The following is a 19,151-nucleotide window of genomic DNA, read 5'->3' as shown; positions in this document are numbered from 1 at the left end:
ACAGTCATCATCATTCCCAGTATTGATTTTTGGCGGTAAAAACAGATACTTTATAAGTCTGCCATACTGGGCCGTTATAAGAGTGATAAGAGCCTGTCAAAGTACCACTGAGAAGTAAACCTAACCATGTGCAGTCCATCTTGTCTCAGTGTACATAATCTCACCTGGTGAAAGTTTGGGGGAGACTGGGGACCTGGCAGGAGCAGCATTGGGGGTCAGGGCATTGCTGCTGCTGTCAGAGGTTTGGATCTGGGTGCAAGGTGAACGGTGGGGCCCCCCAGGTGTGTGGGTCCCGGTCCCTGAATGCTGCGATGAGGAGCGAGATGAACAAGGAGAGGTGGTGGCTCCTGAGCCTGCTGTGCTCATCACGCTGGAGTGCTCCGGCGTGTGTCGACCCATTGCAGACAGGATGCTTTTCCCGTTCATCCCTTTTTGAACCGAAACCGGACAGGACAGACAGGGAAAAGAGATAAAGAGAGAAAGGAGGGAAAGAGTTAGTCAAATAGAAATTACAGATATAGTTGAGAATGAGAGGAAGGGAATGTTAGATGCAAAAAGGATTGGTAAATTTAAGTATCGCTTCATTGTAAGGAGCAACATAAAGGAATACAACTTCACAACATCAACCCATTTACAAGAAACTCAGGATGCATTGAGAGACAGGAAGCAGTTACGTCAAAACCTTACAAAATACTTCACAAAGCCAAAATACCATCAAGTCATCCACTTATCCACAGGCAAAATACCATGAACTCACATCAACACAACAAGAGCACACGGACAAGGGAGCAGGAGGTTATAGCCAGCAGGACTCTTGTCCCATTAAGACGACATCACCGGGCTAGTCGGCCCGCTCTGGTACCTGTAATGGGGGCACAGGCCACTTCGGTCTGAATAGAGATGCCTGCGTCAATGGAACGGGCTTCTGCAGTCAGTCAACATTTCAAGGAAAAAAAAAAAAAAAGACAGCGGCAGACGCAGCAGGTGTGAGTGAACATCAGTGGAGAAATTAGGCAAGAAAGAGTATTGTGTATTGCCTGTATATATACTATTTAAGAACAGACAATTACTGTGTGGCTGCAAGATTTAAAGAACTTTGTGGGCAGAAAATTATTAGGAGGCAAGCTGAATTACAGTAAGTGAGCACACCAGAATAACAACCTTATTTTGGATCCTCTGATTAGTGTCAAGAGCAGAAAGCTAATGTTTTTCTACATCATCAGTGGACCAAATAGAGGCTTCTATTATATACCATGGGACTGGAGGAAGTGATTAAAGAGACAAAATACAGAAAGAAGCATATAAAGCATAGTGAGGCATTCCCTATAGTTGTTCAAACAGCATAATTGGAGGTACTATTTTATCTGCTTCCTTTGACTGGGAGCTTCTGACATTGTGGCCTCATGATACCGGATGAAAAATGTATGAATAAATCCATTAATAAAACATTTATAAAATACATTGGAAGATTTTAAATAATTTGACCACTAGTCATGTATTTCAAGTCTACCACCAGGTGGCAGTGCAGGCTGTATCAGTTGTCTCCCCTTGAGGAACTTGATCCCAAGCACACTTTGAAGCAGCAGCAGAATCCACACCAGCCAGTGAACTCCCCGGTGTGTTTTGCTGTCAAGCTTTGAATGTGTTTTTGCAAAATCCTAAAGGGGGGATTCTTCATACACAGTCACATGTCCTGTGTGATATATTTGCTTTTTACCATCACGATATGTGTAGACTAACAGCTGTGACGTGAGCGGCATTATTCACACATTTGTGTGCCAAAGCCCAAAGAAAAAGCTTTGAAACAGGGGATTCAAGGGAAAATTACAGAACATTACAGCCAGTACATTACAGTACTGGCTGAATTAATTGTGTGTGTCTGGTGAATGAAAAAGTATGTGTGCTAGGGAAAGATCAGGGGTGAATAATCCCTGGCCAAAACATGAATATCTTCATTACCATTTTGCACAATGTGAATATAACTAAACATGGCAGCGCTGTTATCATTTGTTCAGTCTTTGTCTTCCTTTGACCTTACATCACATCCTGATAAACTCACTAACCTTAACCCCCACTATTCATGTGCTTAATTGTATCTTGCGGATGTGTAGAGGTCATATCTGAGGACAAACACAGCTAACACTCCAAAGGAACACAGGATATATGGGGTACCCATCATGCAAAAGCATAGTTAAAAGCAAGTATATTAGAGGCTTTACAGTCTGAGTGGACAACAAGTAAAGACTGATCTGACTGAAGCTCTTCTGTCATCATCCAAAAATAACACACCCGTCTATGCACGTATGCAAATATGACTGCAGCTATTAGTTAATTTACAGTTCAGACAGTCTTGAATGATGGCACACAGAGTGAGTGGGACGGCTGTAAACGATGTCACTGGATGGGGTCAAACTCCGGACATCACAAACAAAGCTAACAGAGACATTAGGACTCTCAAGCTGTCACTCACATTTCGCCTCACTACACTTGTTGCATCTTACTTTCACAAGAATTAGACCACAGAAATAGATTTCTAACTCAACAGTCCATCTGTCCCCTCAGCTGCTCGGCAGTGAGGAGCAGACAGGCAGAGCCCACGCAGCATTCACATGGAAGAGTGGACGCAGACACATGGCACATCCCGATTCTCCTCACTTTCCCTCACTTACGTCTTTTCCTCGCATCTTAGTCCCTCTCACTGAAGATGCAAGGATAGAGGAAACAAGGAAACACGATTGAAGCGAAGGAGACTTTCTTTCCTCTGAACCATCACCTGAAGCGACGTCTGTTTCTGAAGATGGCAGCACATCTGGATCAGTTGTCCGTCGGCTTTAAGAGCTCTGTGGTTACTTTTGATGGTTTGGAATAAACTGCATCTGCACATTAATTAAATCCATTTTCCAATCCATAAATTTCACAGCTCTTGTACTTTTTTTCTGAGGACTGTAAATGCTCGCTGCTCATGCTGGTTCCTTTGTTAACCAGACCTATTTTTAACACAGATCCAATAATTGTGTGTCAGAAAACAAATAAAATCTAAAACTTGAGATTTGGTTGTGTTATTTGACCTGATATAAATCTATGATGATGTATCGGAGTAGTATGATCAACTGCAGCGTCCAATCACTCGCAGATTTCCAAAAAAGGGATGTGTCGGTATGGTAAAAGACTTCCGAGAAGGCTGCTCTTGTGTGTTCTCGCTCAAGACTCCTCAGGGATCCCTTCTCGCTCCTCAGAGCAGAAATAAGGGAATTGGAACGTCCCTCATGATGTCTGGTCATCGAGTTAGGAGCGATCAAATAAAGGAACTGGGATGTACGCACAGTTAGGATACTGCACATAGCACAGTGCTGTCACAGTGAAGACCTACAATGCCCCGAAGATGTCTGTCTTTCTGTGCTCCTTCATGTGTCAGTGTTAAAAGGCCTATAAACACCTGAGGAAAGAACTGCCCGACATGTTCACTGGTGTGTTGTAAGAAACCAAAAAGAATTTAGACAAAAATTTCATAGATTATGAATTAAATTGCGTGATCAGTGTTGCTCATCATTGCCTGCAAAAACACAAAAACAACCTACCCAGTAAGCTCGTTCCTGCACGAGACTGATCAGGAGAGCAGCCTCCTGTCTTGCTCTTGAAGGAGGTGAAGAGGTGCTGACACAGTTCTTCTGGGATGTCATTCTCCAGATAAGTGGCCATGAAGAGCTGGAAGCCCTCATAGTCAATGGGCTGCATAGGACAGAAAAGGAAAGGCAGGTTAACAGAACCAGTGAAGTACATGTAAATGAAGTTCACATCAAATCACAGATGGACAAGTAATTTGTTACAAAAATGAGTAAAGAGGAAAAATGTGATGGATTTTTCAGCTCAAGTTGAAGTGCCCTGTGTGAAGGTCTGCAGCTTTGTTTGGCATGGCTTTTATAAAAATAGCAGCTTAATGAAAATATGGGTTTAAGCCACTAATGTGAAAACATTCTCTGCTCAGGCTTGAAGGTCAGTAAAATGTCATAATCACAAAGTCTGTCAGACCAGCCAGCTGACCAGCACAGAATATGTCTCTAAGGTTAGAAAGGGCAGAATGGAGGTGCTGGAAGCTGCTTCCAGATAAAAACCTTGGTACTTGGAGGCCTGATGACTTAAAAGAAAAAAAACAATGTATGTACAATGTACAATACAGACAGAAAAACATGTTTCATCAACATTTCTGAGTTGCAATGCTGAATACAGAAATGTATGTTGTTAATGGTCCGACCATTTACATCCAGCAAACCCCCGCCCCTCCCTCAGCTGCCACTCACAGAGGCATGTGATAGATATATAGTGGCACTGAACTCAACTCAACAACCCCATGAACTCTGGCCTTTTCCTCTTCACCATCTGTAGCGGATAAGGCGGGGTTATGTTATGTTAGTGGACAGAATGCACATGCAGTCTGCTGACACAGACACCACACAGCATGCAGAGCCCACCGGGCTGAGGCTTACTTGGTTGAGAACGTCTTGCTGCTGTTTAACAGTTGGAACAATGAAGAGGAGAAGGAGGAGGAAGGAGTGAGGGAGGAGTGGGTAGAAGAAGAGAAGGGGTTAGCTATATGCGGTAAGCGTGTAGACCAGGCTGACTGCTCCTCATTTCTGCAGAGACTTATTGTGCCACACTCGCTCAAATATACTCATCCATAATCTGAAAAGCTTGAAGCTATCTGGTTGAACAATTCAACCACTTCAAATCCCTGAAGGAAGTCTTGACCACATACTCAGAATTCAGATTAAAAACGATTAATCAAATAAACATGAGTATGCGGTATGATGCAGAAGTACAGACTTTAAATTAGCCTGCTCTGGCAGATTTTGGATCAAATAAAGGTGTAACTAATGATGGTTGTATTCCATTCAGTCCTGGCATTGTGCATGCTGCCGCATCACTTACCTACACGCCTAAAATAAACAGAGCAACCATTAAAACTCTTATATTTTGTTTCATTTCTGATGACATTGGACAGTAACAAGAAGAAGGATGTAATGCTCAAATCACAATAGACTGAAAAATACATGCAGGAATTCAATAGTTTTCTGTTCATTGTAAAGAAAAATACAAACAAACTCCCTGTGCAGCAGAACACCAGACATGACAGACAAGTCTTAAATGAAGCTAAATCCTTCGTTACATCACATAACAGACAAGTCTTACATGAAGCTAAATCCTTCATTACATCCTGTGGGAGTCAACTACAACACTTAGTGTAGTAGTTATATGTTACTGTGACATTGAGCTTTAATACTGTGATTACACCAGTGTTTTTCCTGCTATTTCAAGTCAAAACCTCTGCTATAAGTGGTCACCAGATTATACAATCTAAACATGTCTCTCTCTGTTCTTAACATTTTATTCCCGTTTTTAAAAAACGTGTTTTTAACAGATTTTTATTGTAGAATATAGTTTAATGTTCTTATTTACAGTGTTATTTTATATATATTTGTGTCTTCTGTAATCAGAGTTGGTTGATCAAGATGGGAGCACTTTATAATTCTTTTTCTTTTGATGAATATATTGAACCTTGGAATCTATACAATTTGTCGTTTGTTTCTGCAAGTTTTGCCATTTAACTATCAGTTCATGTCTCTATATTTCTGAGGCCACATCCCAAACTACTCTCATTATCTTCCTGTTGTCTTTCCATCTCTCCACCACCACCAGCATCCAGGACCTTATTTAAGGCCTGCTCACTATTTTTAACTCTCAATAAATCCAAAATGTTGACACTACATGACGTGATGACTGACCACACGGTCATACTGCAGCATGAACTGAATGAACTACTGCGCTAAGAAAATATCCTTACACGTAAGTAAGCCTGAACTCTCCTTTGCCCTAAATAAATAAACTGTATTCTCATGTCAGTCTGGTTAAACGATTTGTTTTATATATGCTCCCAGAAGAAGCACATTAGTGTCATTTATGTTTGCCAAATCAGTGCTTGATGCATTCTATGTGGTTAAGATTTCCTCTCGGGTTTTAAATAAATCTGGTGAAAGTAAATGCAAATAAACTTAGCAAACATAATAAAGCTGTATGGGCAAACTAAACCCCTTCCCTCTCAGGGAACATTTAGTTCACACCAAAATAGGACAAAGTAAAGCTGATCCCTTTCGCACGTCAAGCCTTAGTGTGGAAATATGCTTCTAATATGCTTTTGTTCGGTGGGTTTGGAGTTGTTGCAACTGACACCCATCACAGAAGAACACACCGTGATGAGGATCCTCCTGCAGCTCAACACTGTTGACCTAACCCTGAGAGCTCCCAAAGCTCCCCAGACATTATTCATATCACTCTCCTCTCCTTATTTGGCCAAACAAACCACGAGACTTTAATTTGCTGCGCATCGTGTAGCACGGCAAGTTCAGACAAATGTGCACACATGCCATAGAAAACACACACATTCATATTAGTGCATGTCTTTCTCTCTCTCTCTCTCTGTCACACACACACACGCACACACACACACACACACACACACACACACACACACACACACACACACACACACACACACACACACACATACACACACAGAACTGTTCTCACATACATATTCAGATATACTGGATATAAAACCACAAAATGCTGTGTTGATATTTTGATAGATGGCCTTGAAAGTAAGTACACCCAGATGGATTTGTGGAAATTCTCGTCCCTGAAGAAAACACGTTTACCCTAAAGTCTAACCAACGATTATTTTCCTTTTGAGCGGGCTCACATTCAAGGCTGCCAATCTGTAAATATGTCCCAAGGGCAGCTATGGCACATTTACATGGTTCATTTAATCTTTTTCATTTCAGAAGGGCTGCCAGAATGATTTGATTGACTTTCTTTTGGCATTAAAAGGTAGGACCACGGAGGCTAACGTCCTGTCTCAATCACAGATTGGCAGAGTAGATCTGTTCATCTAAAGTACAAAGTTATCAGGCTGAAAAAATGAGGATGTCATTGGTGATGAGCCACCTTGCACGTTCGAGAAGGACTAAGCCAGGCATGAACAAAGGGGGATGTGAACCTGGGATCCTTGGTGTGCTAAATATAGCTTATTAAAAGGAAGATTTTATGTCTCACTGATCCAAAAGTTGATTTCTGCTGCAAAAAGACACTGTTAATTTTAGTTTATTGCGGACTTGATCCTCTTGCACAAGGGATAAGTCAAAAAATGCTTCACAAAATAGAAAAAAAATAGAGAGAAAGCTGCAGATCATCACCAAAGTTTGTCAAAGAAATAGTGTTTGTGCTGCAAAGAACTTTTTTTTATAGAACATTTTTATAAATTCACATGGATCTTCTTAAAATCTTATTTCATCCGTTGTTAAAGTTCAAAATAAACACCCCAGACAGGTCGCAATAACAAACACTTTTTTCTTGCATTTCCCTAGTGCCTAGTTTTTTGTTTTTCTCTATTTCCACCATCTCCTTTTTTACTATTACAATACAACAGGTAGTTCATTCTAACATGCTCTTATAACATCTCTGGCAGATCAACAACTCTTATATATCACACAGTTAAAAACATGCTTTTCAACTGCTTTATGTTGAACATGTCTGACCATAAAAAAAGGTTTTATGTGACCTCATCATTTATGCTGCAAACAGAGAGCTCAGCTGAATGTATAATGATAAATCCGTCATGTCTGAACGGGTATGGAGCGCTGTGGCTGTAATGTACAGTCCCTGTCTCTCAGTCTCTCATCAATCATCAAGATTTATGGTGCTCTGGTTGTGTGCTAATCTGTTCAGAGGAGAAACCCCAACACTAATGACTAGTGTGTCAATCATTGTTCCTTTTTTCCATCTATCCTCTTCAGTGTGGTCTCACCACTAATACAGACACTGAGTGGGAAGAAAGACAGGTCAGAGTCTTCTTTTGTCATCAGCTGGCTGAGTAGATTCCACTACAGCTGGTACAACAGACTGATGAGTCATTGCAGGCACACACACACACACACACACACACACACACACACACCCTGACAAAGAGCAGAAGCAGGGCCACAGTGGTCATTGTGGCGCCAGGTGACAGTCCAGTCTCAGACAGACTACGTGAACATTAAAGTCTGGTTCCTACGGTGCCAAACGTCCAGCCGGGCTGTTAGTCACGTCATCACAAATACAGAAGAGAAGCAAAGTGGAGGTGATAATGACGAGCGAGGAGAGGCGAGAGAAAAAGGAAAATATAATGCATGTGAAGATGACAGAGATGCCAGGAGGAGGAAGAAATGTGTCATTATCATAAAAATCATATGCATATATAGACTAATCCACTGGCTGATTTCTGTGACACCACCATGACTGCGGAGGCAGAGTCAAGCACATTAGCACTGACAGTGAACACATGGGCGTATGGTTGATCCAGCCAGCCCCCTTCTGACTTATAATTCTATCATTTATGAATGTGGTGGGTTGTTGTTTTTTTTACTTCTTATTCATGAAGATTTTTTACATTATAAGGAAAGCAAGCAAAAAGCAAACAAGAAACAAAATACAGAAAAAGCAAACAAATTTGAGGTCATGGGATGATCAGTAAATCAAGGCAAATTCGTCTAATTTAAAATAAAATGTTGCACATGATACATATAATAATTATGAAGGATCTGTCTCATTGGCTAAATAAACACACCATTTGAGTACAGTAGGTCATCTGTTCTAGGAGATGTAGGTATTTAACAATATTGACAAAGAAGTCAGCAGTAGGACAGTTTTTCTGAAGCCAGTATTTTGTAATGGCCTTTTTACTTGCTGCCAGCAAGACCTTTAGGAAGTAAGTATCATCTTTACTCAGCCTGTTAGGGAAATGTCCAAGACAGAGGGATGTGAATGTTGGACTGATACTAAAACCAGGGTTTTTGAGATGACTGTTGCTACTTCCTTCCAGAAGGTCTGAATAGAGGGACAAGACCAGAAAACATGAGCATGATCAACCATGATTTCTCCACCTTCCCTCCAGCAGCATAGCTGAGTGCCAGTTTGTTTAGACTTCTGTTTGGGAGTGATAATAAAGCAGAAGTCTCTCCAGGTCCGGGAGTTGGTGGAGGATGACGGTGTTTCCCAGGCGTTCAGCCACGTGTCTTCTGTTGTTTCAATGTCCAGTTCTTTTTCCCATCATTGTTTCACATAGTCTGTAGTGCCCTTATTCAGAGAAGTGATGCTATGGTATAACTCACTTATAAGACCTTTATTGCTTCCTGAGTTATAAGCATTAATAAATATATGAATAACAGTTGGTGGCTTTCTTGGATTAGAACCTTTTACCTTTTTACAGAAATAATCACAAAGTTGTGAATACCCGTAAAAGTCCAACCCATATGTCTGACATAGATTATCAAAACTCCCATTTTTTTGACAATCTTACATATGGAAATGATACCAGAATAGACCCACTGGGCCTCATTCACTAATATGTGTATTGAAATGTTCTTACTTTGCACACAAATAAGTGTGCATTACCGTCAGATTCATGACACATGTACTCAAGCCAATTAAATTCTTACCACCAGAATCATTCTAAATTGACAGGCGCGTGCCCGCTATCGGTAATTAGCATACTACCACACCCCGTTTCTCTATATAAGGAAATCTCTGTTGGAGCGGTGCAGCAGTGGAGAGAGCTGTCACTCACTGCAAAGAGGACCGTGATGGCAAAAATGTAGGAAAACTTTAGTGCTACTGAAATGCAAACAATAGTCTCAGAAGTAGAAGCCATAAAAGGTGGATTTGGCTGTAAACATGTCATTGGTACAACCGTTTGGAGCCTGTGTATACAGCCTGCACACGTGTTGCACCACTACCACGCAGTATGTCCGTAACAAAATAAAAAGTTGGTAAATGTGTAGATCTGCGGAACTGCACCAGGTGTGCATTGTGTTTCGTCTCTGTCCACAACAGGCCATGATGTAGTGAAAGCAGAGCGTCCCTCCCTGTACCTCTACTGGACTGTCAGGCTGTGAGGATACTGAACAGGCTGCTGGTTAAACAGCTGCAGGTATCACTCTGATGCTGTCCAATATAGAAATACCGATGTATAAGCTATTGTCATCTAAAAGTGAAAACAGGACAATTTTAATATATTAATAATTTCATTACATTTATGACGATGGTTTATGGATAACAAAGTCTTAACTATTAATTTTATAATTAGCAAATATAATAATAGTGTGTTACTGGCAATTTCACACTTTTAAATGTTGTAGCTATATTTAGGCCTAATAATTGTGATTCTAATATACTGTTTACATTAAATAAATATTGACTATATCTTTTTTTTAAGACTGTGGGATGTTTATGATTTGTGTGTATGCATGATCTAAGGCAGCTCTAAATTTGGTCCCAGAGTAAGAACAAATTCAGGTAAGAATATATTGATGAATCTTGGATTTGTGCTTAAAACTTTTGTACGCATGGTTTAAGGAGAATTTTCAACCTTGGTCACTTTTTATCCCAAATGAATCGTGAAATATGCTTATTCCATTCTCTAAATTGTTTATGAGGGATTTCTACTGGAAGTGATAAGAAAAGATAAAATAATCTGGGAAGAATGTACATTTTAACTGATCTGATTCTGCTGTCGAAGTCGAGAGGGAGCAAGCCCCACCCACTGACCCATACGTTTCCAGCATTTTCAGGCCTGAACCTGGGTGTATGACTGTGACCAGTACATCATCTGTGTATAAACTCACTTTATCCTCCTACAGCTATACCCTTTAATTCTGTCTCCTGTTGTATTGCTTGGGCCAGAGGTTCAATGAATAAACTGAAGAAACTGGGGCTAGCAGGGCAGCCCCACCTGCAGCCGCATCGCAGAGTTATGGAGTTAGAAAGGCTACCATTAACCTTTATTCTTGCTGTAAGAGAAGAGTAAAGTGTCTGGATACAATGTATTAAATCTTCACTAAAGCAGAATCTGTTCATTACTAAATAAAGAAATTCCAACCCAACTGAGTCAAAAGCCTTTTCAGCATCTAAACTGAGAACAACAGAGCTAACTTTTTCCTTATTAATCTGCTCAATAATCCGTGGGGCTTTCCTTATATTGTCTTGAGTTTGTCTGTTTTTATGAATCCTGTTTGGTCATCATCTACTAACAAAGACATTACAGTTTCCATCCTCTTTGGCACCGAACAGTTTATAATCTGTGTTTAAGACACTGATAGGTCTATATCCTTTTCAGTCCGTGTAATTAAAACAGGTCTCCAGTAAAGGGAGCAGACATTCTCTCATGGATGTGTACCATTCTGGGGGGGAACCCATCAGTACCAGGTGACTTGTTAGTGTTCAGGTCTGAAATAGCTTTACCTATTTCCTCCATTGTTATTGGTGAGAAAAGTTTATCATTAATTTCTTGACCAAATCAGTAATGTAAACACTTGTGTGTCTATTAACCTGGTCTGACTGGGAATATAAAGATCTGTAGTGTGTTTCAAATGCTTTTTGTACACCATCCAGGCTGCTCGTAGTCTCTGCTTGATGTTTTCTGAGCCTCCAAACTAGCAATTTCAACTCTGGGGCCTGCCTCATAATATCTTTGTTTCATAAGCCTTATGTTTTCCTCAAGTCCCTCACTTAGTATTTTATCTATTTCCTGCTTGACATTTCTAATTTGGTGTATAATAGAGGAGTCTTTATTAACAATGTGAGCTTGTTCTAGATCTCTCAATTTTCCCTGAAGTCTTGACAGTTTTGGGGCTTTTATCTTTTACAACACAGCCGTGCTGGGCTGGCTATGATCTTTCCCCTGAGAACAAAACAAAAGTGTATCCTGGGTCTGATCCATGAACGGACCACCATGCATCAGTCTTTAAGTACCTTATTTATACTTTTTTCAGTAGGATTCCTTCTTCTTTTCCTATTGGTTGTATCTAATAAAGGGTCAAAAAGCATATTTAAGTCTCCAATCAAATCAAATACCTCTCTAAAACAAGACATATGACTCCCAGGGGAAGCGTAAACATTACTGTAAATCATGTCAGCTCTTTTTGATTTTTTTTCCCATTTATCAGAACAAATCTGCCCTCTTCATCGCTTATTTCAGATATGAATTCAAACCGAATTGAATTTGAGATCAATATAGCAACTCCCCTTTTATTACTATATTTATATGATGAGAAAAACATATTCCTAAAGCCCATTTTTGTTAAAGTTTTTTGTGTTCAGCACCAGAGAGATGTGTTTCCTGCCAAAACACTATATTTATCGTCTCCTTTTTTTATTTTAGCTATCATTTTGTTTCCTTTGATCAGATTATTTAGCCCATTTAATTCAATGAGAGTATGTTATAATGTTGGTAATGCATTCATTTTACATGGTTATTTATTCTTAAAACACTAGTGTGAAATTTAAAGCAATAGCATGAACATACAGTACCACTCAAGCCGATCTCTACAGATGTAAAAGTGCTGTGTGAACTCCAGCCAGCATTACTTGTTAGTTTACAATTACTGTATAATTCAACAAACTTGCAATCCATGATTTGTTGCATTGTAATCAGAGGAAATACAGTATTTCATGTAAATTTAAAACACATTAAAATGTAAAATTGAAATTTCAGCGAGTGTATACAGGAAGCAGCATTTTAAACAGAACGTGAGAACTGAATGGAGATGAATTAAAGAGAAACATATAACATCATTGTGTGTCATGATACAAAAAACGTTTATATGATATCATGAGTGAAGCTACTATTTAGACTGTTTTCTAGCAACTTAATTGATAACGACATGCATCAGCTGTGATTCAGCTCAGCAAGTAACAACGACTGAGTGGTCACACTGTACGTTCTCGTTGTGATCATTTATCAGAGCAGCACGTACTCAGGTCATAAAAAATAAAACGGCGTGGTGACAATGCAAATCACACACACCAGCTGAAACAGATTATTGTGGTTTTTTAAATGGTCTGTTTTTCGCTTTGATTTTAGTCCTGCACAGCTCGGATGTTTTGTGAGTGAAGGAGACACAAATACATATTGCATATACAGTACGTCCAGCACTGCGGAAGGGAGGAGGTTGCAAGATTACCACCACTCACCACTTATAAGTCCATAAATAGTGTTTGGTCTTCTGTTATAAAAAACTTTAAGAGCTGTCAATCAATAAGCCAATCAAATCAACGCACATCAGTCCAACTGTTCCTGGTTGGCTGGCTGACAAAATTGCCTTACACCAAAAGACCCCCAAAACATAAGACAAAAAAGACAAAAAACTATGGTAAGCAAGGTTTCGCTTACTACTGTAAATATACTCACACCACTTTCCTCTAATGTCTCACACTGGATCTAACAAAAATGTAGCAATGGGTCATTTAAAAGACCTTAGATGGTGAATATATTGGAGACAAGGAGACCGTCTAAAGTCCAGGCGGCAGTATAAAAAAGTCTACATCAACTGCTATGACCACAGCCTGCAGCTTAGAGCTGATACATGTATGCTGACGTCAGTTGCCAAAGTATGAATCTGAGGGTGTGTCCACCACAGCCTATATCTAAAAGGCTAAAAGGAAATGACTAAACATTTCGATGATTGATATTACACTGAATCAGAGGAACTTAACGAGCATCTGATAACGTCACAGCATGTGTTTGTGTGAGCGCAGAAAGTAGTTGTGTCAGAGTCTGAGCATGAGACAGAGACAGAACAACAGGATAAAAGTAGATGAATCACACTGGAGGAGGGAACTGTGGCGCAGACACACCTGCTCAGGATTGTATTTGGAAAGGACTCCTTCACCGTGAAACTCCTCCAGCACATCCTTTAGCTTCTTTGTAGAGTCTGAGGAGGAAAGAGAGAAAAACAGAATTTTCTTATTGCATTTACCGCAATGTATTTGCTTTGATACACTTGGCTCACTTATGAAAACCTTGCAACATACTCAGCAGAGCATTTTTAAGTGAAGGGGCCCCATCAGACTCTATGTACACCTGGTGTATTTTGTGGTTTTTTTAGTCTCGTCTCTCAGTTGAAACGTTCCTTCGCACACAATCCTTCCTCAAAAGTGAGCGAGCATGGTGCATTTTATTAGCAAATGGCCTAATAAATACTCATCTGTTCTACGAAGGACTACATCAGTTGAGCTGAGCCTGTGAGTCACCCTGTTAATTAAAAGGAAAAGGGGAACATGGTGTCTTTCTCACTTTTAGATGCTAATCCCATATCCATATGCACGCATAGACCTCTCCACACACACACACACACACACACGTCACAAAGCCTCGGTGCAGAGCACTAACTGTAATGACCTCCTCCCACGATCACCTGTCAAACAAATTACAGGGGACAAATGTACACAAGTGCATGGGCAGATCACCACACCGACACCATTATACACACACACACTTATGCACACACACGCTCAAGACCAATCATGTTAGCTCTTATAATCAACTACGGATGACACCTCACTTCATTATTTTTAGTGCTCAGCAGCTTTGCAGGCTGTAATGCTTTCCTAGTCCTGCCGTGCATTAGATGTTCACACAATGACACAGGGAGACAGAGAGAGAGAGTTTAGGATCTTAGGTAAGATGAGAGAAATATGATTAGAGAGCATCCGGTGTGCAGAAAAGTGCAGTCTACTCTCCTGCATTAACTGTATGCACAATGTGATTAGTGAGGTGCATCCATCAAATGCACACAAGTGACCAGCATTTGCAACTTAATGTACTCAAACAGTATAAGAACATGCAAAGAGGTTTTCAATTGTTTATAGGGCAAATAATGATTATTTTCACTGTCAGTGCAGATTACTATATTAATTAATGTAATAAATTAAATATTGCAAAGTGTCCATCATACAACACACCGACTAACAGTCCTCCCAAAGATATTTCATTATTTTTTATAAAACACAGTATCTCGTACTTGGGAATGTTGAACCAGAAAATATTTACTACAAATTGATTAATCAACTAATTATTTCAGGACTAACTGATTACATTAGGGCTGCAAAAAGTGATTATTTTCTTTATTGATTAATCTGCTCATTATTTTCTCAATTCATTCATTTGTTTTGTCAGCAAAATGTAAGAAAAAAGTGAAAATTCCAAGAGCCAAGGCAACAACTTGAAATTGTTTGTTTTGTCAGACCAACAGTCCATAAAGCTATTCAGTTTATGATCACAGAACACAAAGAAAAGCAGCAAATCCTGACATGTGAGGGCCTAAAACCAGCAGCATATTTGCATGAAAAATTACTCAAACAATTACACAATTACCAAAATGGCTACAATCTATGAATCGACTGATCTATTTGATTATATGGCTTTATAACAGTATTACTCCCTCACATAGCCGTATCTCTAGACGAAACACTGCCAGTGTCCTTCATTGAGTCCTTGATTGATTGGCTAGTGATACACAAGCCTTCCTGTCTCTCCTCCTCTTACCATCAGTAAAAATGAGACCTTCCCATCCTGCAGGGGCCTTTCCAGTGTGCACATTTGTCATGTTTTGATTACAGTCCTTCTCGAGTGCTACCTGGCTCATAAACCAAAAATCAGAGTCGACCACAGTGTCAGCAACACGAATGTGCATTGAATGAGCATTAGCCTAGATTATTTTTCTGTCCTGTGCAGGGTCTCGTCCTGGGTTGCTTTCACAAGTTCATTTAATTTACAAAGCCACATTCTTTACTAAAACACACATAAATGATAGGTCAATTCTAAAATAACTTTTAAGAGTGAGCTAAATGTATAATGCTGTGACATGATAAAGAACAAGAAAGCTACTTCCGCTGTTCAAAAGCGAAGGAAACTTATTTAATGACACACCTGGTGGCTAGACTTCAGCTGCCCAGTGAGTGGCGGTGGGGGTGAAGTTAGGTCTGCCTGTTGTTTTGTGTGGTTTAAAATACCAGGATTCTTTTTTTATATATCTGGTTTCACTTGTTAATGAACCCCTAAAAATATAACACAATAAATTTAGCTTGTGTGACTCCAACAAGGGAAGTAACCAACTTGAAAAGCAGCTGACTGAGAACACTGCATGAATGCATTTAACCTCAGTATTTGCGGTTAGTCAAGGTCACAGACGTTATGGAAAAAATTAAAACATTTTACCTGTTATTCAGCAGCTGGTTGCCTTCTCCTCTATATATGGAGTACTACTGTAAAGTCACAGATTGGGCCTTAGTAGATAGAAGATGTACGCAAATATTCTAGGAGTATACAGGATTAGCTAGTCGCACTGTGTGAAATTTGGGGTAAAAAGCATTGAGTTTCTTTTAAGTCAGGGATGCACGATATTATCTGCACGTCATCGGTATCGACCGATAAAAGCTTTAAAGTGAAATATCAGCATAGGCCATTTCTGCCGATTATGAGAGGCTGATTTGTTGCCCTCTCCCCTGACTGTGCTTCCCTTCACGGACTGTTTCACCCTGACGAACCCGGTGCTTCCTCCACAGGCTCCACTTCACTCATGCTGCCCGTCAGACCCGCTGCTTCTTCCCACTTTAACCTGAATAACAAACCGTGGCTCAGTGCCCCAGGAAGAGGCAGCGGGTCTGACGGGCAGCATGAGTGAAGTGTGGACAGTATGGTAAAATCTGTTATGGTATATCTTTATATCTCATATGCTGTATATTGTCTCTTAGACAGGAGTGCTGGTGCTGTCTTTGTCGACCTACTGTAGGAATAAATCTTACTTAAGAATTCCAACCAGTAGGAGATGCTGCACCCTTCAACAATTGAAATCAGAAGCCCTAACCCACCACAGCATCTGTCCATCTATAACTACTTTAAAACTGGAGTGCGGGACGTTGTCCTCCCTTCTGTCAGTGAGAGTAATTACAAAAATACCATCGACATGTGCTTACGTCATAGGCTCTGCCGTAGCCTACTCAATCACTACTGTTGCGGCTGTAAAACGGTGTATAAATTGTTTCGAGCGTCTCACAACCCCCACAAAATGATTCATTTCAATCAGAATAGTAGTCAATGCGGCCAATGTGGGATGTCAAACCAAACACCAGATACAAAAACTCTGTATACTGTGATATACAGAGATATTTATCTGGCAGTGATAGTCTTAATCATTATCATGTGAACTCATTTGTCAAGGCCTTGAATGTAACTGACGTTCATTTATATGTAAAAGTTCCACACTGCAGGTTATGTCAGAGCCATTTAGTAACTTTAAAGTAGCCCACCTGCATTTTATATATTTTTACAGTGTTATCAAAGGTACGCTATTCATCATAGACATAAAAAATTAAAATATATTTTGTAATATCTTCTTAAAGTGAAATTATATGTTGATAAATACTGTATTTAAAAATGAACTCCTGCAATATCTTTATGGGGTCAGGGCAGTGACAGTTAAATTTTGGCACTGAAATTAAAACCTGAAGTGAAAAAGGAAACATTGGCATTGAAGCACTTGTATTGGAAGAAGTTATATTGGCACTAAAAAAAGTTCCACTGAAAAATAAAACAAGGACATTAAAAAAATTGCAATTATACAATCTTATTTTATTTTGATATTTTATGCATTATGATGTGTTTTTCAATGTCGATCTTCAGATTTTTTCTTCATTTCTGTCTTTTTTCAGTGACAACTTTTTTTTACACTCTCAGTTTGTTTTTTCAGTGTCAACTTTCTGCTGAGACTGCATTACCCAGTATGCCTTGCAGTCTGATGATCCCCAAGGGCAACGGCAGAGATTTTAAACCAGGCTATAAACTGTAATTTTGTCATTTTCGCTCTAGGACTGTTAATATGTCACATTATTAAGTTTTAATATTTTAAAGTCTTTTGAGAAAGTATCTATATAAATTCCCTAAATGTGGTCATTTTATCCAAATAACGCTTATTCCTAAATCTGCTGCAACATTTTTGGAGATATGAGGAGCCGCTGGTCGGGTGAGAACAGCCAGCACTCTCACAGCAGCAGCCCGAGTCCTGTGTCGTCATGGTGGGGAGAACATGATCTGATGAACTGATCTGTGCAGCTCTTTGGTGATTTACTGCTGGCTCTAATGTCTCCGTAGCATTTAGATATATGATTTAATTCCTTTTGTAAGATAAATGTTGGTCTCACAGATGAAATGTAACAATTGAAGCTGCCACATTAGTTTGTCTAAATATAAAGTGAAGCTTCATGTTTTTATTGGACTGAACAACAGTGCTGCCTCTGGGGCTCTATTTGTACTACAGATCTCACCACATTTCAATAAATGTAAATATATTAAAATGAACAGATCAGTCTATATTAAATTTCGTTTCATTACATTAAGCTACATAATAGTGGGGGTTTTTTATAGCTGCAATTCAGACTGAATAACATAATTTACTGCATCTCTCTGTCAATGGGGTTATTTTTTGTGAGAAAAAAAGTGTTAGAGCTGTGAGTTGAGATTATTTTGTTACAGTACAGTCAGGTAGGTGAGTAAGGACTTGGCAAGTTCAACTCAGGAGTACAAACTTCTGAGGACGGGAGGAGGTCGCTTAATAAAATAAAATGATATTCAATATAGATTGATCTGTTCATTTTAATACATTTATATTATTGAAATATGGTGATAGCTGTACATATAGAGCCCCAGAGGCAGTGCTGTTGTTCTGTACGGTAAAAACATGAAGCTTCACTTTACATTCATAGAAACTAATGTGGCATAGTTAGATTTCATCTGTGAGACCAACATTTATCTTCCAAAAGGAATTCTATCATATATCAAAATGCTGCAGAGTCATTAGAGCAGCAGTAAATCACCACAGAGCTGTACAGATCAGTTCATCAGATCATGTTACCCCCAGGATGACGACGCAGGAGTTGGGCTGCTGCTATGAGATGACCAGCTGGTCTCACCCAGCCAGCGGCTCCGAAACGTCACGGCAGATTTACAAACAGGCGTTAAACTGACCACATATTGGGAATCTACATGGTTACTTTTTCACCTGAAAAAATATTAAAATTTAATAAAGTGACATATTAAGAGTCCCAGAGCAAAAATTACTGAAGTGTGGCTCAAAATCTCCACCATAGATGAGAGCAGGACATTCCGCTACTTTGCCCTTGCATCATGCCCCAGCCCCTTTTTGGATGAAAACAGTCCCTCTAATTTGACTTGTGGTAAATGCAGAGGTCTTTGCCAATTTAATAGCATAAAATAAGAAAACCGT

At 39.6% G+C, this 19,151-nt stretch overlaps 1 protein-coding gene across 1 annotated transcript in view; it reads right to left on the bottom strand.

Annotated features, from left to right (window-relative positions):
- Nucleotides 1-19,151, bottom strand: part of LOC137193050 (diacylglycerol kinase beta-like) — a 115,917-nt gene that overhangs the window by 77,290 nt on the left and 19,476 nt on the right. The window contains exons 3-5 of the mRNA XM_067604226.1: nt 13,726-13,802; nt 3,579-3,729; nt 165-428 (exon numbers count right to left, since the gene is read on the bottom strand). Coding sequence (XP_067460327.1) covers nt 165-428; nt 3,579-3,729; nt 13,726-13,802 — 492 coding nt within the window. The remainder of the gene's footprint in view (nt 1-164; nt 429-3,578; nt 3,730-13,725; nt 13,803-19,151) is intronic.

The sequence above is a fragment of the Thunnus thynnus genome, chromosome 11, assembly GCF_963924715.1.
Source record: "Thunnus thynnus chromosome 11, fThuThy2.1, whole genome shotgun sequence".
Lineage (NCBI taxonomy): Eukaryota > Metazoa > Chordata > Actinopteri > Scombriformes > Scombridae > Thunnus > Thunnus thynnus.
This window is presented reverse-complemented; position numbering and strand designations above follow the sequence as displayed.